The 20,520-nt window shown below is 42.8% G+C and overlaps 4 protein-coding genes across 8 annotated transcripts in view; 2 read left to right on the forward strand and 2 right to left on the reverse strand.

The window, feature by feature from the left end:
* The window catches only part of unk (unk zinc finger), a 9,277-nt gene extending 4,366 nt beyond the window's left edge, over nt 1-4,911 (reverse strand). The window contains exons 1-10 of one of the 2 annotated variants that reach the window (XR_011239721.1): nt 4,625-4,911; nt 3,905-4,114; nt 1,989-2,165; nt 1,734-1,864; nt 1,358-1,493; nt 1,141-1,258; nt 961-1,045; nt 571-866; nt 366-431; nt 42-225 (exon numbers count right to left, since the gene is read on the reverse strand). Coding sequence is in view for 1 of the 2 variants with exons in the window: in XM_069517571.1 (XP_069373672.1) it covers nt 42-225; nt 366-431; nt 571-866; nt 961-1,045; nt 1,141-1,258; nt 1,358-1,493; nt 1,734-1,864; nt 1,989-2,165; nt 3,905-4,114; nt 4,625-4,773 (1,552 nt within the window). In the remaining variant the exon portion in view is untranslated. The remainder of the gene's footprint in view (nt 1-41; nt 226-365; nt 432-570; nt 867-960; nt 1,046-1,140; nt 1,259-1,357; nt 1,494-1,733; nt 1,865-1,988; nt 2,166-3,904; nt 4,115-4,624) is intronic. The other variant, XM_069517571.1, reaches the window with a different exon arrangement.
* Nucleotides 4,895-7,242, forward strand: LOC109646971 (histone H3.3A). Its single transcript, XM_020112742.2, has 4 exons — nt 4,895-5,280; nt 6,017-6,151; nt 6,250-6,403; nt 6,510-7,242. Exons 2-4 carry the CDS (start codon nt 6,024-6,026, stop codon nt 6,636-6,638), a joined length of 411 nt encoding a protein of 136 aa, XP_019968301.1. The 5' UTR covers nt 4,895-5,280; nt 6,017-6,023; the 3' UTR covers nt 6,639-7,242.
* LOC109626691 (uncharacterized) lies at nt 7,128-13,269 on the reverse strand. Of its 4 annotated transcripts, none has more exons than XM_069517572.1 (16): nt 13,027-13,269; nt 12,740-12,939; nt 12,504-12,579; nt 11,193-11,349; nt 11,023-11,068; nt 10,831-10,889; nt 10,644-10,679; nt 9,886-9,938; nt 9,649-9,781; nt 8,665-8,879; nt 8,346-8,391; nt 8,131-8,196; nt 7,947-8,006; nt 7,781-7,866; nt 7,466-7,560; nt 7,128-7,405 (listed from the first exon to the last, which is right to left on the reverse strand). In XM_069517572.1, exons 1-16 carry the CDS (start codon nt 13,137-13,139, stop codon nt 7,293-7,295), a joined length of 1,554 nt encoding a protein of 517 aa, XP_069373673.1. In that variant the 5' UTR covers nt 13,140-13,269; the 3' UTR covers nt 7,128-7,292. The 4 variants fall into 4 exon arrangements, with proteins under 4 accessions (XP_069373673.1, XP_069373674.1, XP_069373676.1 ...); XM_069517573.1 differs by having other exon boundaries at nt 7,128-7,388; nt 13,027-13,268; XM_069517575.1 differs by having other exon boundaries at nt 7,128-7,388; nt 12,740-12,847; nt 13,027-13,209.
* Nucleotides 13,270-13,937: 668 nt separating this feature from the next.
* On the forward strand, nt 13,938-19,435 carry LOC109626790 (butyrophilin subfamily 1 member A1). Its single transcript, XM_020082953.2, has 10 exons — nt 13,938-14,078; nt 15,783-15,874; nt 15,961-16,059; nt 16,141-16,248; nt 16,336-16,494; nt 17,500-17,640; nt 17,853-17,904; nt 18,198-18,224; nt 18,518-18,544; nt 18,733-19,435. Exons 2-10 carry the CDS (start codon nt 15,812-15,814, stop codon nt 19,290-19,292), a joined length of 1,236 nt encoding a protein of 411 aa, XP_019938512.2. The 5' UTR covers nt 13,938-14,078; nt 15,783-15,811; the 3' UTR covers nt 19,293-19,435.
* Nucleotides 19,436-20,520: the final 1,085 nt, after the last annotated feature.

Here is a 20,520-nt window from a genome sequence, read left to right on the forward strand (position 1 = left end):
ACGACTGATTGCAAGGAGTCCGATTTTCGACACTGACTTACCAACAACTGACTCCACAGTCTCACTGGTGGGGTAAAAGGGCAGAGCATTAGCATTCATGCCTGAGGAGATGCTGCACCCTGGAGGTCCAAGCGTGGCGGGGCTGGGTGGGGTGGCAGCCAGACTGGAGGGGATGCTGGAGGACAGACTCAAAGGGCTTCCCACTGGTAAAAATACCAACAAGTCCTGAAAGAGAAAATGTGGCATTTGAGGAAACAGTCGTTACTTTTTTGTGACCTTGTAGCAAAATATGGGGGTCAGCTAAAAAGTATACAGAATTTTGGAGTACATATGAATGATAAAAAAAAAATCAAATGTAATTTTACCTGTTTGCTTTGTACTGACGCCAATTCTCTGTTACGCTGCTCAAGAGCAAAACTCCTTTGCTTGGCCTGAAACCAAAAACAATATGAGAGTGAAACAACATGCAGGAGAAGCATAGTAACTATAATACCAATGAAGTAAATAATTCATTTTATTTATCAGTATCCTGTAATGCCTGTGTTTCCCTGTGTCAGTATCCCTTCTCACCTGATCCTCCCTCTCAAATCCAGGTGCTCTGCCGTACCCTCCTTCTTTCGCCCATGGAGACAGAGGCTCAGCTCCTCCAATTGTGTCCTCACACAAGGACAGAACGTTACCCAGTAGCCCATGCTCTGCTATACACAACCCTGCAGATGGAGAAAAGGGGTCCAGAACAGAACCAGACCCCATGATGGCTCCGCTGGGGCTTGAAGATGTCTCTTGGGCAGGAAGAGGGTCTGGAGGTCTGGGGGGTGGTGGAGAGGTAGGGGCAGGGAATGATGGTTCATCTGGAACAAAGGGCTCTAGAGTAGGATTTAAATAAAACAACATTAAATGACAAAGTAGATCATTAGATTTTTGCTGTGAAATGCAAACAGATGTATTGTGGGATCTTACTTTCAACATGAGCAAAGGCACAGAAGGGCCCTCTGGGACAGCTGCCGCACTGCTGCATGTCATTGCACTTTGTGGATTTATAGATCTGTGACAGAACAACAAGCACATACTGAACCTGATCATCATCCCCTTGCAAGCTCTGGTCTAGACTGTGAACGATTTCTGCTGAATCACACAAACCTCTGGGTGGAACTGTTGCTCTGTTCTCGTGTGACAATACTGACATCCCTCTGCTCCCTCACATTTACTGGGATCTCCCCATTCCTCGCTCTGCTTAACCGCTGGACATGGCAGCGCTCTGTGGGAGTAGGAACACATTTTTAGGACAATTTTCTTAATTACAACTACAATCAATCGATATTTTTGAAATCTCTTATTACATGATGTAAAACAGCACCTGTATTTGTGCTTATGTGGGCTTCGCCTCCGGTCTTTGCTATTATGATAATATGGACAGGCATAACCTTGACGGCACAGACGGGGTGGTTTCTTGCACAGTTCGGTCTTATAGTGGGACAGCACGTAGTTATTATCTATAGAGAAAGAACACGAAAAAAAACAATCACAATCAAAAGCATCATCAAGGGTATTACTGAAAATATTTGAAACGCTTTCCCCCAGTAGGCTTTACATATAGAGTATTAGAAAAAGATTTATAAGTATCACTATTCTAGCAAGAGAAAAAATAACAGTTGTTGGACTTTAATGAGAATTACCACTCCAGTTGGAAACATGAAATGTCTGTTGTATAATGTGCTGTTACATAAATTTACCTTGCCAGCGTGGTTCCTCACTCAGGACCTTTTCTATGAGGGCAGTACTTGCTGCCTGTCCCGACTGCCCGTCTCCTCCACCTCCCTCCGAGGCCCCCGAGCCTCCCTGAGACTCCATCACCTGCACTTCTCTGTAAAATCCACAGTGTGACAAGAGACTTGAAATGACTTTAACACAGATACACAGACAACTTTTTTTTTTTTTTCAAGCTAAAAAAAGCTGGCTCTTTTTGTAGGTTAAGTTCTTTTGGGCACCTGATATCATAGACAGGGCTGCGCAGGTCATGTGATCCATGTGCAAAGGCACAGTGGTAGCCATTTTTGCTGCAGTGGCCTTTTGCATCGGTTTCGTGGATACATGATCCCGTTTTATAGTAGCGAAGGTGGTATCTGCGCTCGGTGTCACCTGCTGTCCGATGTAGAAACGGGCATCTGGAATACACAAGAAATTTACATTAAAAAAAATAGAAATTAACAGAAACTTTGACAGTGCACAGTATACACACTATACTGCAATTAAAAAGTATTTTATTATCAATGTATGAAAATGTGAATTTTCACATATTCGCAGAACCTGAAGGACCATCATATAAAGTTCAAAACCAAAATACAAGCAATTTACAATTACAGTGGAAACTGCTTAAATTATTGATAAAGGTAACAACAACTTTTACTGATCAAAAAGATTGCGTCAGAATCATTTTTCCAAATGCTCTCCTTGAATTTCCTTTGGGATCAATAAAGTATCTATCTATCTCTATCTATCTCTTTGAATAATTGTCTTATAAACTTTACTGTAATAATGATATTACACTAAATTCCAATGCGTTAAATCCTCCTCAAAATTTTTCTGGAGTAGTACCAATAACAACAAGTGCTCTATTATTTCCACCTCCCTGTATTGTTTGCAACCAACCCTATTGAAATGAAGAGTGAAACCTGAATGGTTCACAAAGTGTTTCACAAAGAAGTTCATTAGCATGGATCAAAGACATCCCTGGCTGACCCTGAATCCACTTCCACCCTTTACATTCTCTTTGTCTGTGCATGTTGTGTCGACCATAATAGCTCAGCACATTTCAGTGGAACAGAGACAAACAGACTGTGGGAGTGGCTGTGTTCAGGTGCTAATGCACACTGAAGATTATGCATTAGACACCAATCTTCCAGGTTGTTCAGTTTGACTTTCAAATGACAATTAGGTGTATCCTCAGTAACTACTTGAATGACTTTCAGCCAACTGAAAAAAGTCCTTTGTTTTGCAAAATCCTGTATATTCTGGTGGTTCACTTGCAGATTTTAGGATTTTAATGGACAATGCTTACAAATGTCTGATGTGGGGCAGGGATATGATTAAACTGTTTAAAAGAGGAATCTGTGAATTCTAACAAAGGATCAAGTAATTATCTTCACTGCTGTTTACTCACACAAAATACCCAGTACAAAAAGTGCAAGTCACCACGACCACCTTCCTAGATACAATGTGTTTTAAAGAGGTCCTTCAAATGTCATGGTTTGGGGCCTGATGCTGATACAACATGTGAGAGTAAAAAATGTCCATAACCAATATATCAGCTGATATATATACTGTATATAAAATATACTGTATATGAAATGTCATTGCCAATCACTGGGTAATTACTTATTACACTGTTTTAACAATATTACAGTTCTATGGCTGGTTGAAAGCTATTTTGGGAGGTAACCTTTTCAGCTTACCAGCCATTGGTAGATGGGATAAAAGGTTATCAAACCACTGATCAAACCCCTATCACAAGGAAATGTAAATTAGGTTTTATATTTTATATTTATTTCAATAGTCAAACCATACTCTTTATTATATATAATTATAAATAAACATATCACACAAATACAACCAAATATATAGAACTTGAATTGAGATTTAAAAAAAGTTTTCTGTACAATTTAAACATAAAAGCCCATATTGCACATCTGCATTGTTTATTTTGTGAAATAAAATGTTCATGTTAGCGTATATCAGCAAACATTAACGCAGACACCGATATGTCTGTGAAAGGCTCACACTATCAGTCAAACAATATTAGTCTTGCTCAAGTTATGGGTCTAATGAGAGGCACAACATGCCAAAAGGGAACATAAACAGGATGTGAAGCAGTCTTCCACATCACTGATGTTTGGGTCACACTCACTCGTCTCCATCAGGACAGGTGCCTGTTCCCTCATCATATTTGGTGCAGTAAACATCTGGGCTGTAGTTGAACGTCCCGTCCCGTCTGCGGATGGGCCTGCGGCGCCTCTGGTTCAGGAAGTGCCAGTGGAAGCAGGAGAAAGGCCGGTGTTGTGTGCATTTATGCTGCACGAACAGGGGGCACTGCTCTGTCCTGAACTCCTTCAGATATCTGCCACACACAGAAGCAAGGAGACAGTGGGGGATTAATTCACACATTTGTTTTATTTCACATGAGATTTCAAGCACATACAAGACAAAGCTCATTAATATTTATTTACAGCACATTCAATATCCATGATTGCATAGGTTATGTCACCGGTGCCTGTCTAACCTCATCATATTCCCTGCTGTTGTGAAAAAGCACTTGTAACTGTGTTTTGCATAATTACTTCAATCTAACATTACACATTTGTACTAGTGAAACATATTAAAACGCACAGAAGTAGAGTTGTGCTGTTTTATAAAGCATCTAAGAAATGACAACAGCTACTAACGTCAGGCCTGTTTATAGAGACCTGGTCCACTTTTTAAACACATTGTCACTGTATAAACAAGCTAGCGTCAGTTTAGCATTCCCCACACGCTAGTTTCTTTCTTTTATCTGTACTTTAGTTCATGCAACTACACGTGAGGCTGTGTCCACTTAGCTAGCTAATCCTGCAAAGTGGCTACTACGTACGTGTAATGTTGAGGTTTCTCGGGCTGTACGTTCAACACGGTTGCGGGAGATGTCGAGCCCCCCGCGGGCGAGGACGAGGAGGAAGAAGAGGGACCCCCGGTGGTGGTCACCGCCGAAGCCGACGGGGGCTGCGGCTGTGTTTTGGACATTTTCCCCCAGTTTAACGCCCGACAACAAAAAGCTTGTTTTTAGCTTAGGGGCTAGCTATTCGTATTAGCTTCGAAATCCGCATTCTACTCCGATGTGAGCTTGCGCAAGGCAGCAGGAAGTAGTAGCAGAGGGGACAACAAGAGGCAGCGCGGAATTATGGGAGATGGCGTTTTGCCATCGATAATAACAATGCAACTCGTCGAATACGTGAGATTCGACGGTAAATTATATAAAAAATGATTAAAGCCACCTTACGTCACATGTGTTTTTAGAGGAATAAATGAAAGCAACTATTATGACTGATGTTTTTTTTATTCGCTCCATCTTATTGGTTGTGCCGGATGTCCACTTTCGAAAGTGAACCAATGATCGTCTGGTATTTTAAGGGGATGACGTCACGACAAAGTATTAATACTCGGCCTCAGCCTCCCCCCCTCACACACCGTCTCCACCGGGCCACGCTGACGCTCTGTCCAGTACAGTGATTAATTCATATCAGCCTAAAGGTAAATATCTCTCTTATTGACCTGTGTGTTGATCGTGTGTTTAATGGAGTCGTGATCGTCACAGTGAAGTGTACCCGGGGATCGTGTGTCTGTCCTCGGACATTGTTTATGAAGCAGGCTAACATGTCGTTCGGCTAACGTTAGCTAAAAATAGAACAATGGAGTCTAGGACGGTTGTGTTTAATCACAGCGGATCTCTCCCTCAGGAGACGTGACACCCGGTAAACGAGACCGAAGTTAGTCGGAGGGTGTAATTTGGTGGCTCGACTTAAAAATGGTGATTCGGCTAAGCTAATGGTGTGAAGCACAGTGTAGGTTGATGTGAGCTGAATGTCGTCTGAGGGGGAAACGACAAACTGAAAATGGCGAAGTCGAAGCACAGGCTCGTCTGACGGGCTGATACCGACGCTCGGTGTTTTGACGCTGCCGCCTCTGGTCGATCCAGTCCCCAGTAATAGCGCCATGTAGCACCGGCGATTTAAATCGTGCCGGAGCTTCTTCTTCACATGGTTTTGTAATATTTCTTCTCTGTTATGGTTCTTCTTGCCAGTCGACGCTATAGAGCGTTCAGGAGCAAACCTGACGCCCACAGTGGAGACAACCTGGGGGAGGGGAGCCCTCATGACACTGTGCTAGCGCCGATCAGCTAGGCGGCTAACTACATAAGCTCCGTTAGCTTTCTGTTGCATTTTGAACTCGCCAGGGTTATTTATTAAACTCCTTTCTGTGTTTCTAGGAACGAAATGGCTCGTACCAAGCAGACTGCCCGTAAATCCACCGGAGGAAAGGCGCCAAGGAAGCAGCTCGCTACCAAGGCGGCAAGAAAGAGCGCTCCGTCCACCGGGGGCGTGAAGAAGCCCCATCGTTACAGGTGTGTTTTTATATTTGATCACAGTTTCTAACCTGGACATGTGATCATTGAATGTGATCGCTTTGGAGTACTTGATGCTCATTGTTATTGTTGTTCAGGCCGGGAACCGTGGCTCTGAGGGAGATCCGTCGTTACCAGAAGTCCACTGAGCTCCTCATCCGCAAACTGCCCTTCCAGCGTCTAGTGAGGGAAATCGCCCAAGATTTCAAGACCGATCTGCGTTTCCAGAGCGCCGCCATTGGAGCTCTTCAGGTAAATAAACACGGGAGTTACCCCCACTGGTACTACACACATGTAACACGTGCAATAGTTTTTAGACCTGAACCTAATCTGTTTTTATTCTTTATTCTCTAAACAGGAGGCCAGTGAGGCTTACCTGGTGGGTTTGTTTGAGGACACCAACTTGTGCGCCATCCACGCCAAACGTGTCACCATCATGCCCAAAGACATCCAGCTGGCCCGTAGGATAAGGGGAGAGAGGGCCTAAGTGGCTGCTGGCAGCATTGTTGTGACAAATGATACTATTTATCATACTTAACCATTTTTGTGGACATTTTTATTTCTTTGACATTTTTTAAAAAGACTTTCTTTTTGAATTTTGTATTGTATTTTAGAGTTGAGACAATACATTGACCATTCCACAAGCCTGAGTACACTTTGGGTAGTTGGAAGTGTTGTGCAGTAGGAATATCTGTGTACCATCATGGGTTGTCATTACATGTTATAGCCACCATATAACCCATCCCCCTCCTCCCGGTTCTGTGTGGGTAACAGGCTCCTCCTGAGGATACAGTTCTTTTTAAAGCAAAGGTGATTTCTTCACATCTTCCATGGGGGTCCAGGGTGTCTTAACCCATCTACCATTTCCAACAAAATGCCAGCATGTCTTGCTCTACAAGTCTCACTGTAGTGCCAGGGTGTTGACCACCAGTCGATACCCTGCACTCCTTGACCAGGAGCATGGCAGACCCCTCTGTATTTTTCTGGACTGCTTTTTACGTGTTTTCCAACATAAAATCTTGGCAGCTACATTTAATACTATTTATGAAAATGTCACATGTCTTTCTATTAAAGGTCTTTATGAGTAGAAAGTCCAGTGTGCTGTAGTCAATTTAATTGTATCATCCAGTTGTGTACACAATTATATAAAATATATACATTTGTTTAAATTAGCATATGGAAATGAGAGCTGGCCACAGTTGTCATACAAACCACTCTGTGTGCTTGAAGCCAGTAGCTGTAAGGAGAACACATCTATTTTAATGTCACTAAACCTGTATAATCTCTGTAGTGAGGTCTTGCATAATCTCTCACCTATACGGAAGACAATCTCTTCACACTCCTTGATGGTGCTGGCCCTGAGCACCACACAGCAGCAGCCTGAAGAGCGAGAGGTTTCTGGGGGGTCTCTGTGAAAAGAGCCAATCACATGCTTAGATTACATCCAGGTCCAGCCAATGACAGCAGAGCTGTGGGGGCTTGGGTATTGCGTAAGCACGCCTCTAGGATGGGGTGTGACCTAAACCGCAGCAGATTAACAGGGATGTGTGGCAGATGGATGATAAAAAACACCTGGATCATACACTTTTCCCAGTGCAATAATTACATGGAATCCATATATTGACTTACGCCACGATGAAGGCAAATATTGTGTAGTCTGGTTGTCCGAATCTCCCAACACATGAAATCTCTGGATAGTGATGCTCAAACAGCTCCTGACGCAAAACAACAGACAGCATGTCAAACACAAGACTCAATCAATTCTTGTGAAAGACATCACATGCATCTTACTCACCAGTTTGTCGTTTCTCTCTGTGCACGTCAAATGTGTCTCCTTCATATCCAAGAGCACCTCCTGAAGGACAAATTACACTGAGTGAGTGCATGTTGCTGGCTAATTTCAAGTGTTGACAACGTGGCTGACTCCAACTCCCACTGCGGGTTAAAGTTCCCCTCAGGCAGAGGTGTTGTTTCTTTACCTTGCTGGGCAGGTTTTTCTGCAACACTTGTGGAATTGCATGCTGCAGCACCTCCTTGCCTCCAAACTAAGAAGAGACACACAGGTTAGACCCCACACATATGGAAGAGACATGGATATATTAAACTCTACATATGCGTTTAAACATGTTAAATTGTAAATATATATTTTATATGAAAATAAAACATAATATTAAATTGTAAAAAAAAAAAATACCTGTCCAATATTTGCTTTTCCCAAGAAATGCACAATGTATACAATCCTGTAGAGGAGAGGTGGGTCAGTGACTTATAATTACATGTGCAGCAACATTCTGATATTAACCTGTGTAAACTAATCATGATAATAGGACCTTGCTATGTAAACAGTACCTTCTGATAACCTGAACCTGAATATGCTCATACGCTCTTAAAGCAATAATTATATTAAAGATGTAGAATATTCTGACCGTAGTCTCATTATGTAGACATGTCACATCTCGCATTATTGGCGTCTGCATAAATGCCATCTTCATTTTAAATTGGCACAAACTCACCGTCCCTCTTTGAGACACTGTGTCGGGGGAGGCCTCTGGTCCTGGGAGGTGGACTGTGCGGAAGGAGCGGGATCGAGCTGCAGCATGGGGTTTTCCATCCTCAGGGTCCGCAGGAGTTTGATGAGAGGCCGGTACACTGTTCCGTCATGGGCCCTCCATCGCAGGATACGGATGGTGAGGGGGCAGCCCCTCAGTCGAGACAGAACCACACCTGCCTGGGAAATCGTGAAGAAATGATTCATATGACAAACATCTTGTAATAACTTGGCAGGGCATGTAAACACAATTCAGAAGGTAGCAGGTTTTGTTTTTTTAAAGCATGCAAACAATTGTAGGGTTTGTCCAACACATTATGATTTGGCTTTTCACCAAACTACATGTATAAATAAAGAAGTGTTAGTGGTGCCACAAATCGAACAGGAGAATCAGGGAAACATATTTTTAGCTTTGGCTATTTCTCCTAAAAAAGTGAAGTGTACAAAGTTTTAACTCAAAATCAAAAAAGGAATCTTATAGGCAGGGAACAATATCAAAATCCAAAGAGTCCAATGTCCAAGTGAGTTTTGTATTTATGTGGTTTATGATAATAATAATGATAGCAACCAAATACCTGCATTATTAAAAAGAGATTATTAAAGAGATATTTACTCAATTTGCAAGATTATTATATTATATTATATTATATTGCAAGAGCGAAAACAGTCTACAGACGGTTTTGAGTTTTGTGGTAGTTGTGGAGCAGCTTAAAACAAAATGTGATCAAAGCCAAAAGTTTGCAGCAGACATTTAAACTGGTCACAGTAGAAAAGGCTCAGACGTAAACGATGAAAAATCGTATTCACGGTCATGGTGCTGTGCATTCTGCTTCATCGTCACATAATCATGACAACAGAAACAATGTTGATGTTATTAGCAACTAGGACGAGTGTAAATGTCTACTGTAAAAAACAAAACACTGACATGAAGAGAAAACGTGACACTGACCTGTCCACACTTGGAATTCCTCAGTGAGGTCCCGTTGATGTCATCAATGATGTCACCGGGACAGACGATTTTGTCCACGTGAGCCTGACTCCCCGGCACCAAGTCGAGGACAAAGACGCGCCTGCTGAGATACCTGAGACGTGGACAGAGGGACATGATGCAACAGCCTGGACAGATGTTTATTAGAGTGGACATACACAGGGGAAAATATGTTTTTGTAGGTCGGAAGATACAAACCTCAACACCAGCCCGACTTCCCGACAGGGCACTACTTCGTATATTTCACACACCTAAACAAACATACAGTACACAATGATCAGGCAGTCCCCCACATTCTGCTGAGGACAAAGTATGTTGTCTCACTCCAGTGAATTTCCCATGGATATTAAGGTTACCATGGCCACTGACTCCAGAATGATATCACTGTAATGTAGCACTGACTTCTGGATTTATTACGAAACAATTGTGTGATCTGGCGCGATTTCAATCATACATGTATCAAAAACATCCTCCCGGATAATTCCTGCTATTATTTTTTATTTTTCAACCACTGGAACATTTCTGTCAGTCAAATGAATGGAGAAGGTCTTAGGTTTTTATTTGTATCTACATTTTTTTGATATCTTATATTATTTGGAATAATTGCAGTGTATTTGAGGCTCTTGGGGCATGAATACACAAACGCGGAGCGAATATTGTTGGGCTACGTTAATTAGCTAATGTTTTGTTCGACTCTGCATTTACACAGATCGGAAGGGAGGAGAAGGCACTGTACTTTCATCTACTGTGCTTTTTAACAAAGTTTTGTATTTCTTCTCTTCTATCTCCAACATCTTTCACTTCACACACAATAAAAAAACTTTGTTTTCACAATGACACATTTAACAACGGATATTCTCCATTTGAAATGATACAGCAAAGCATTTTCAGCCACTCACTATTCACACTGTATTTTTAGCAGGGAATGCACTTTTTGGGTCGTCATTGATTCTTACCGGTAGGAGACAGGTCTCATCCAGAAAACTGCAATTCTGCATGAAGAAGACCGGAGGTGATCGTTAACGAAGAGTTGTTAGATTTCAAGGTGATTTGAAAGAATAGTTACTTTCACAAAATCCCCTGTTTGGCATTAAAGTAGTGAAAGTTCTAATTGGGGGGGGGGGGGGATCTGGTTTCTCTGACCTCCATGTCCAGTTGAAAGTTCATGTGAGAGAGGACGAGCAGCAGGGACATGAATGGCTCTGTAAGAAGGAGAATGGGCCTCTTTTAAAGGCTGATGCCAAATGGCAGTGATGACAAGAACTTCCTCAGCTTTGCTTGAGACATAGTTTTAAGCAAAAACAAATCAGATCGAGTAAAAAAAAAAAACCTCACCCACAAATTCCTCATTCCTGAGAATTGATAAAGCCGGGCTGTACCACTGGAGGAGAGAGAGAGACAGAGGCAGATCATTTTCCTGGACATGTGGACACCTTACCAAGTCAGCCCCAGAAAAACACCATCAATCTCTAAATATAATGCAGCATCTGGCCCACACGTCTGACCTCTAGGACTCTGGGCGTGTGCAGCAGGTGTGTGATGAACTGTGGCAGGGCCTTGCGGCTGAGGGCCAGGCGGAGCAGGTAGCGGCCCCGGCCCTGAGCAGAGAGGAGCTTCCTGCAAACTCTGGTCTGTTCCACTGCCAAGGACAGAGCAGACAGCCTGCACACACACACACACACACACAGCGGAGACATCAGGTATTAACACAGTTTGATGTAGTGCTATTCTCATGAGAGCAATGTCTATTATAGTGTAGAGCTTAAAGCCTAACCCATATATTGATCGACAAATAAAATATTAAATATCAGTCTGAATTGCATGTATTTGTCATAAGGGTTTCATAACGACATCTGAGGAATCACTGGCAATTCTTTGTTATGCTATATCAGAATTGTTTTACTAATATTGGTATTGTACAGCACCACTTAAAGGGAACATATATCAAAGATTTTAAGAATAAAGATGTAAAGTTATGAGAATAGTCGTAATATTGCAAGTTAAAGTCGTTATTTAACAAGAAAAAAGTAAATATAAAAATAAAAAAACATTTTTTTAAATAATATAAAAAATAATATTTCTCCTCCACAAAAGAGACAGTTAACTCCAAGTCAGTGGTTCTTTATTTCTTTATTCTCTTATATTTAAGATTTTTGTCTTTATTCTTGTTAAGATTTTTCTTCTTGATTCTCATAAATTTACAACTTTTTTCTCATAATGTTACAACTTTAATCTTGTAAATGTATCATTATTTTTCTCATAACATTATGACTTTTATTCTCGTAATATTAAAACATTTTTCTCAATACAATTGAACTAAATGGCAACCACTTCTTCAAGCTTCAAGAAAACATAAACTGCCTCCTGTGGTGTCACTAAGTGTCCACTGTTATCGTCCTCCTAGTTAAATAACTTCTAGCAGTAACTAGGAGGAGGCTATCAGAGGACATTTAGGCTAAACACACTGTAAATGATGCAGGTTCAAGTGGAATGTGAGACTTACAGACACTTGGATGACATATGGAGGCTTGTTATGTTTTTCTCTGTTGTTTTTTCACCATTCACTTCAATTGTATTGGATTTGGCTGCAAGACAGATTACCCCTGAAACTCCAGAAGTGTTTTGGGGACTCGAACACTTCACCCACTCCTCCAATGACAAAGTGGGGAGTAGATCAATTTAAATGATTGGGTGAACTATCCCTTTAAGTGGTCCTAATACTCAGGTGTCACCCGCCCAAGGTTCCAGCAGAGGAATCACAATGCTGTTGAATATTTATTCTGAATGAGTCGATGTTAGCAGGATGGTGATGTTACCTGCCACAGGCGTCTTGGTGGGGAAGCTGTTCGAAACACTGCCAGTAGTCTCTGTGGACCAGACTGAGAACTGGCTCTGGTGCAAATAAAACAATTCAAACACACCCTGAACACATTTCATCACAATCCCTTGATGCATAAACCCAATATATATTTTCTGTATACATATATACACTGGTAGCTGTGTTGCACTTCAACATGTGCTGGTGTAATGGTGTGGTACGATTCCTACTGACGTTGGAGCCCCTTCCTCAGGACCAGTTCAAGGAGCTCGCAGCAGGAGGCGAGGTGAGGGCTGGTGTCCGTCACCGTGTCTCCGTGTGACTGCAGGTTCAGGACACACACTGAGTGGAACAAACGTTTTTCAGACGCAATCAGCCCCATTTCACACATCCACACTGAGCCGCACACGACAGATGGTCCCTGGAGGGGTTTTCTAAGATAATGTTTCCCATGAATAACAAACAGAGCATCGAGGCCGAGCTCGTTACGATGCAGCAATGTGAAGAGCTGACGTGGTTACCTTTCAGAGAGGACAGCAGAGGGTCTCTGGGGGCCATGTCGTCTGAGCAGCTGTGATCTCATCTGATGCTGGGGACGCTCGTGACACCTCAGCGCGGCCGCACGCGCTGTCATCGCACTTCCGTGTCGCCTACCTCACACACGCACACTCACGCACGCACGCACGCCGAGACACACCTTCTCATTCCACTGTATCCACACGCACACGCAAACACACGTAATTGGACCCACAGGGTAGAGAGGCTAAGAAAGACGTATGGTGTTTATTGACTGTAGCGACATCTGCTGTCCACCTTCTGACATTTCATTGTCCATAAGAATTAAAAATATATAGGCTTATTGGTAAATATATATTAGACATAGGAACAATTTCATTCGTTGACAGAGATGTCACACGTATCTAAAAATATTATATTTATATATGTATTCTGCATACTGACATATATGTATTTGTATGAATGTGCAATATACAAATTGCAAATACATGCACATTCCATATTTGCATATATATGATATATATGTCATTTATATGTGTTATGTGGTCTTGGTATATCAATGTCATATGAAAATAATTTAGATATTTCATATAAATTCTATGAATTGTATTTTTTAGATAGATATCACTAAATTCTACAGACTGTATCTTTAAGCCCTATGAGACAAACTGTGATACGTGAATATGGTCTATACAAATAATTTTGACTGGTTAATAATAATAATAATAATAATAATTGTTATAGGTTGGTCAAATTAACCATAAATATTCAAAGATAACAGAATTCTCAGTGTCAATCTCGTAGCTTCCAGGGAAGCAATAGCGACCTCTGGCGGATCCCCTGTCACCCTGCAGCATGGGCGGCGGAGATAAGAGCGCGCGCAGCGTGCTGCCGCAGTTGAGCTGTGATGAAGAGGAGCAGCCTCACGAGGATGGAGCAGCTCTGATCAACCAGCTCTGATCAACCAGCTCCTGGAACAACTGCAACGATCGATAACAACATCGCGGAGGAGCTGCGCAAAGTTTGTCTGCGGGAAGGAAGATTCACCGATAACAAGGTCAGAGTTGATTTCAATATCGTAATATAATAGTGACTGTAAAACATCCGTGTGGTTTCTACAGAGGTAATTAATTGCGCTGCTGCAAAGGGCAAATTAAATGCAATGATTTGTCTCTTTCCAAATAAAACAAGGCTTTGGGTTAATTCCAGTTGTGGATCTAAAACCTTCAAAATATCACTTTTTCACACTTTAGAGAATGAACCTCAGCAGCGTATCGATGCATCTCAACGTGGCTTCATGCAAGTATGAAAAGAGCACACCTCTGTTTGTGTTGCTGTGTCTAACGTGTGCCAGGATTATGTGTTTGGTCACTCACTCCTGATATAGAAAGGCACTACCTGTGTACGTACAGAAATGGCCCTGGTGGTAATCCTGGATTTCCACTAATCTTCCAGCTCCTCTGCCTCCGCTGGCAAAAATAAACCCTCCACGCAGCCAGCAGTGAATGTGTACCCACACATCCAGCAGAGAAGTCACGCAGGGGTGGTGTAGCTCCCCTTGAATGTGTTCAAATGTAACCACTCGGTTCTGGTTAATTAGTGAAGAGGCTCAGTGTCCAGGGGCTGTTGTTGACAAGGACCCTTTTGGACATTTCTTCTGACGTATATATTTGACTCTAAGAGAACTCAGACTGCAGAACCCTTGCAGTTAAAGTATCTGGAGGAAAGACCCTAACCGAACCCAAGATTTTAGGGACACCCACCCAGGTTTGATCGGCCTGTAGTGGGGCAACCTTAGCAGCAAGGTCCAAAAACCAAATAATGCAAAGGTACAAAACTGATTGAATGTCCTTGAAATCTGCTGATGGTCGTTTACATTGGCAATTTTATAATCAAGTGTGGAGGAAGACCTTAAAACGTACAATGGATACTTGTCCTATGTTTTAAAAAACAGTTAGTATAAAGTCAAGCATCGCTGACATAGAGAGAGTCCAAGAAAAAATGCTGATACAATAAATAATGAATTTTATAGTTTCCTCTCACCGACGGGGTAAACTTTATGGTTGATGCATTTTTTTTTTACCAGTTTCTCTTCAGTCCTTGGGAAGTCAATACCAGCATCCTTTTGGCTCAGCTGCCACCCCCCTACATCACAGAGAAACACAGCAAATCCCCTCAGAGCCTCAATGTGGCGTGCAGGGGCGGAATGCTGAATCAACAGCACACTGGTCCAAGAACTCTCCCCCGCACACACACACACACACACACACACACACACACACCTCCACTGTGTTTTAAAAGTGCTCTGTGCTGATGCTGTTTGACATCTCGGGGGAATACATTTCCAATTTCAAGGCCATGATCAAGACGCATCGTCCCACACACGTCAGGAAATCCTGTTACTGTGCAATATTTTTTTTTGCCTGGTTCTGCTTTGTTTCTCTGCTTGATGATCACTTTTTGGGTTGTGCGTGGGTGGTCTCTCTTCACTCATCTCTCTACAGTCTATGTATGTGTGGGTATGTGGGATAATGAGCTCCTCTGAGGACTTCAGGTGCAGCGCTGTGATGAGGGAAGTTCTGCAGTGCTTTGCTCTCTTTCTACGCACGCATAAATTTTTTTGCCGTCGCTCATAAATGACCGATTTCTGCTCTCTCATCGATTTGCGTGGGCGGCAGGAGCCCAGTCAGCTGCAGCTCTGCCCCAGCACCTCACAGAGCCAGTGCCAGCGTACTAAAGCCTTTTTATTATCATCCCACAGGGCATCGGCCTCGCTCCCCAGCTGCCAGCATGATGAAGGACTGCCTGCAGTTCCTTATTGAGCCGGCCAAAAAGCTCAAAATCCGACTCAAGGTACGGCTACACAACTGTATTTGCTGCAAGTGCTGCAGTTCTACAACTCTCTTTCCGAAATACATTATTCCGTCTCTCTGCCCCAGGAGTCCCGTAAGAGAGTCAAACTTGAGAAGAAGGAGCCGCCGGTGGAAAGTCAGTTGTTTATTATGGAATTGGCTCGAGAGCTCAATAAAATTTGCCAGGTAAGCTCTTTTCATCCTCTCTTCATTTACTTGCTGTCACACAAAATCACAGGCTCTCACCTGTATCTGTTTTTATCCCAGAGGTCAAACATCCTCAGCCACATCTGGACCAGTGAGGACATCTGGCAAGCCAGCATGTGTCGGGATTTTATCGTGGAATGGTCCACTCTTTTAGAAAAGACAGTGCAGGTACAAACCACATGTGTTTTCTATCCAAAATCACTTTAATAACTATGTTTGTCAGCTTCTGCTTAAATGTCTGCTTTTCTGGTTCAGCCGAGGATCATCCTGTCGGACTACCAGTGTGAAAAGCCAGAGAAGAAAGACTGGAAGGGTCACCTCCTCTGCATGCTGGAGGCCGGAGGGGAGTGTGACATGGGGCCCCACAAAAGAGTCATCATGGACTGGACAAGGGGGATTAAAAGCAGGCCTCAGGTGACAATACAATGTTGGATGCTGGGGATAATGTGTGCCAATTAACTGGGTGGCTGGTTGGTGATTAAAGTCTGACCCAGTTTCCTCCTTGCATCTGATTAAGATGATTAAGCCGTTGACAGTCATCCCGTCATACCTGTAATATCCTGGCGTCGGACAAGCAAGATGAGCAGTGTCTGACCGAGGCCAACAGTTTCCTTATGAAACAACATTTAAATTCACGTGGTCTGCATTTTTATTTGGATCTGCACCAAATTGCACACACTCAGAAATAAATTTAAATGTGGAAAACGCCATATCTCACAATGTTAAAGAAAGTGGAAAAAATTACTAGATCTGCCCCCATATTCTGGACACTTGTCACTGAGGATAATCCTTGGGACTATCTATAGTCGAGTGATTTCTGATGTTGCACGCATTATTATACACACATACCCAGATGTCAATGGAAACTGTACTCGCTCATGCAGGAATAATTTAACAGTCTCCTAAGTATGTACTTAATCCAAAGCATTAGTTAAGGAGATTCACAATCTGAAGTGTACTAATAAGCAGGGTACATATTTGCACATGATCTGGGAGTGGTCCCTGGTTTACCCATTCTGGTGTTAAATATCTAAAATATTGGGGAATTGGCTCAGCTCAGCTCTACCATCAACCCACGATTTTATCTCCTTGGTGACAGAGCACTGATACCTAATACACCAAAGAGCAAATTCAGTATTTTAAAAGTTGGTCTTATCATGGCCCCAAGACTCATATTGAAAAACTGAAAGAATCCTGGTTATTCCCATGATTAAGATTCTATCGTATAAACACGTTGGGAAGAATTATTAAAGGGCCATCATCTATTGTACAAATTATCTGTATCTGCTATGCGGTATACTGCACTAATCTGTTGGGGGTGGGTCTGTCTATCTGTAAAGGTCAGATAGTGAAAATGAGATGGTAATGAACAACCTGAACCTTGATTAACGCTCATCCTCTGCAACGTCTACCGTCTAGCCCACCGTCTGGCCAGGCGAGCCGGTGCTCATGATGCTCGACGACCTGGAGTTCCAGTGGAAGAGGGGCCGCCTCCCCAACCTGCTCCCCGCCATGGAGCTGGTCATGCTGTCCGTGCTGAACGCCGACAGCCCTGTGAAGGTGTGAATGTCTGTCTCAGTATTTCCCCTGATTAGATCGTGCTGTATATTTATTTTGTGCCATGAGGAATCGAGTGCTTTGGCTTTCTGGTTCAGGTCGTTAACAATGACAGTATGTATGAGGTATGTAAGATACATAACCTGCACGTGTTGTTCAACTCCTGTGTGTGTGTGTGTGTGTGTGTGTGTGTGTGTGTGTGTGTGTGTGTGTAGGAGGATGTGACTAAGCAGTGGCTGGTGAGGAAGCAGAGGAGCCAGAGTGCTGGTGAGTGGATTTATGACGGATAATGAAAGTGTTATAGTAATAAACTCCACCTTAAAAACAATCTAATGATAAGAAATCCATTCATTCAAACCTCATGTATGAATTGTTACTGATTACAATGCAGTAGAATTGCCCTATAACCTGAATGAGTGGTTTTACCAGGAGTGACACTTAATGAATCACTTTCATTGAAACTAATCAGTATTGATACATGATTAAAGAGGCCGTGCCAGAGCACGTTGAAGGATAAGATTGATGACTGAATCACTTGAATGATCACTTTCTCCTTTCAGACGCCGTCAGCTACATCCCCCACAGCGGTGAGTGAAAATCCTCAATGCTGTTTTCATTCTTGATTAATTGGTTGACTGGAGATGATTTCAAATCTAGAGTAAATCACAGTATACGTCGTCACAACATGTAACTCTTATGTGATACAGACAAAAAAGAACTGCTGAGTCAGGTTATGATTCTCTCTGGGGTCGTCACCATAAGTTACCTCTTTCATATTGCACAGTCATTTGATCTGTATGTATATAAATGTATAAGATATAAAGATGTAGATATAAAGATATTGATTAGAGTATCTTTAAACATTTCTTTTTTCCTCCAGTGTGGAATTGGATTTGCGATGCAGCAGGTATGAAATCTAAATAATATCCTTTTAGTTTGATAACATTTTTTGGTGTAATTTGTTATTTTAATTGTAGGATCATAAATTGGAAGCAGTAAAGCTGCATGTATTGAAAAAAACAAAACAATCTACCCTCCGTCATCAAACTCTAATATCTGACCGATATGTGTATTATCTTTCTGTAATCGGCACAGAGGAAGTCACTTTGGACTCGGACTCCGCCAACCCAGACCTTATCATTTCCAGTGATGAAAAACGCATGCGCTGTGGCCTGGAGCGCCGCGACGCCCCGCGGTGCAGGCGCCGCTTCAACGGCTGGTGGTGTGCAACAGGCCAGGAGGGCTACGCCTCCGGACGCCACTACTGGGAGGTGGAGGTGGGTGAGCGGGACTGGCGGCTGGGAGTTGCCAAGGCGTCCGCCATGAGGCAGGGCTTCCGCTCCCTCAACACGGTAACGGGCTACCTGACCCTGCGGCTGGAGAGGGGCTCGGATCTGAAAGCCTTGACGGTGCCCGCCACCTCGCTGCCGCAGAGCTTGGTGCCCAGGAAAGTCGGGGTGTACCTGGACTATGAGCAAGGCCAGCTGTCCTTCTATGACGTGGTGAAGCGCTCGCACCTGTACACCTTCAACGAGAAGTTCACAGAGGAACTGTACCCGGTTTTCGGGACTGTGGAGGTGGTGAACGACCTGGTGATCAGGCCTGCAGATGTCAGACAGCGGTGCCTCTGCCCCGGGCCCTGCCTCTGGAATTGAATCAAACATCCACCACTTCTCTGTCCTGATCCTCAGCAGCCCACAGAGTCTGTGCTTTCAGTTATTTAGTCGATTTCAATCTTGTGTGCTGGTTTTAGACCAAAACGTGTCTCTGCGGGCTGCTTTGTGAAAACAGGAACAAGAACCATTATTCTGCATCACGTGTGTTCTGTTCCTCTGCCTTCATGGAGACAGCGTCGTCAGATATGAACTCTGGACAATGTGTGCAGAATTGGAAAGCGTTCAGGTGGGAGGTGGTGCAGCAGGAAGAGGGGGGACTGACAGCACATCGACACCGGTGTCGATCCTTATCACCAAAAGCTCTCTTGACATCTTCGACGGTGTCTCCTACGTATGTGGCACCACTTTTTTGGCCTGAGATGTTTGTTTTCTTTTTATCATTATCGCATTTTTCGCATGTTCCAACACACCTACTCCCTTGTGGTGAATTCTCCTCCTCCAGGATCTCCTGCTCCTCTCACATGGGCACATCCTTCCATTCTCCAGAGATTTTACTTGGGGGGGGTTGGTGGGTGAAACTGCAGGAATTCAGGAGCCTCTGACTCTGACAAAAATCAGAGTTCAGTGCATGTCTGAAAGCAGCTATATACAGTATTTGACTATTTGTAATGTAAAGACTATTTCAATGCTGTAAAAACATTTTTTCACTGGTAAATAAGATTTGAAAGCGATTCAGTGCAGCTGATGCCAACACATGCAGGAACATAAAGTGGAGATGCATGTCGAGAGATAATTCTCACTTCTTGGTTTTTAAGCTTCCTATTTGTCAGGCATGAGTTTGTTTTTGCAGCTGTGCTTTTGTTTATGTGTGAAATATGTAAAGATGTTTTTTGCCCCTCATAAACATCTGAATAAATGAACTGTAAATGCTCCTTCTTGTCTTCAAACATCATTTAGATATTCATAAATATTTTAATTACAAATCTTGAAGTGAAACAGCACTGCATTAAATAAGAGAAAAGACACAATGCAAAAAGGTTAAATCAGCTACTTAAAGGTCCAGTGTGCAAAATTTAGGTGAAAGGGATCTATTGGCAGAAATTGAAAATAAAATAATCCTAGTGATGGCCCTTTATATGTAAATACTTTATAATTACACAGGGAGCAGGTTCTCTCTACGGAGGCCGCCATGTTTTTTACAGTAGCCCAAACTGGAAAAACAAAACACTTTTTGAGAGGACAACTGAATGCTTCCTCAGGTTCTCTG

The sequence above is a fragment of the Paralichthys olivaceus genome, chromosome 21 (assembly GCF_024713975.1).
Source record: "Paralichthys olivaceus isolate ysfri-2021 chromosome 21, ASM2471397v2, whole genome shotgun sequence".
NCBI classification, from domain to species: Eukaryota; Metazoa; Chordata; class Actinopteri; order Pleuronectiformes; family Paralichthyidae; genus Paralichthys; species Paralichthys olivaceus.

Excerpts from the sequence above, each read along its gene's own strand:
- LOC109646971 (XM_020112742.2), top strand. The coding sequence starts at position 6,024 with ATGGCTCGTACCAAGCAGACTGCCCGTAAATCCACCGGAGGAAAGGCG. Across the intron at positions 6,152-6,249 it reads AAGAAGCCCCATCGTTACAG|GCCGGGAACCGTGGCTCTGA; the intron begins GTGTGTTTTTAT and ends ATTGTTGTTCAG. Across the intron at positions 6,404-6,509 it reads CCGCCATTGGAGCTCTTCAG|GAGGCCAGTGAGGCTTACCT; the intron begins GTAAATAAACAC and ends TTCTCTAAACAG.
- LOC109626790 (XM_020082953.2), top strand. The coding sequence starts at position 15,812 with ATGATGAAGGACTGCCTGCAGTTCCTTATTGAGCCGGCCAAAAAGCTC. Across the intron at positions 16,060-16,140 it reads AGCTCAATAAAATTTGCCAG|AGGTCAAACATCCTCAGCCA; the intron begins GTAAGCTCTTTT and ends TTTTTATCCCAG. Across the intron at positions 18,225-18,517 it reads CAGCTACATCCCCCACAGCG|TGTGGAATTGGATTTGCGAT; the intron begins GTGAGTGAAAAT and ends TTTTTCCTCCAG.
- LOC109626691 (XM_069517572.1), bottom strand. The coding sequence starts at position 13,139 with ATGACAGCGCGTGCGGCCGCGCTGAGGTGTCACGAGCGTCCCCAGCAT. Across the intron at positions 12,580-12,739 it reads CCTGAGGAAGGGGCTCCAAC|AGCCAGTTCTCAGTCTGGTC; the intron begins GTCAGTAGGAAT and ends TATTTGCACCAG. Across the intron at positions 7,561-7,780 it reads ATATTTGCCTTCATCGTGGC|AGACCCCCCAGAAACCTCTC; the intron begins GTAAGTCAATAT and ends CTCTTTTCACAG.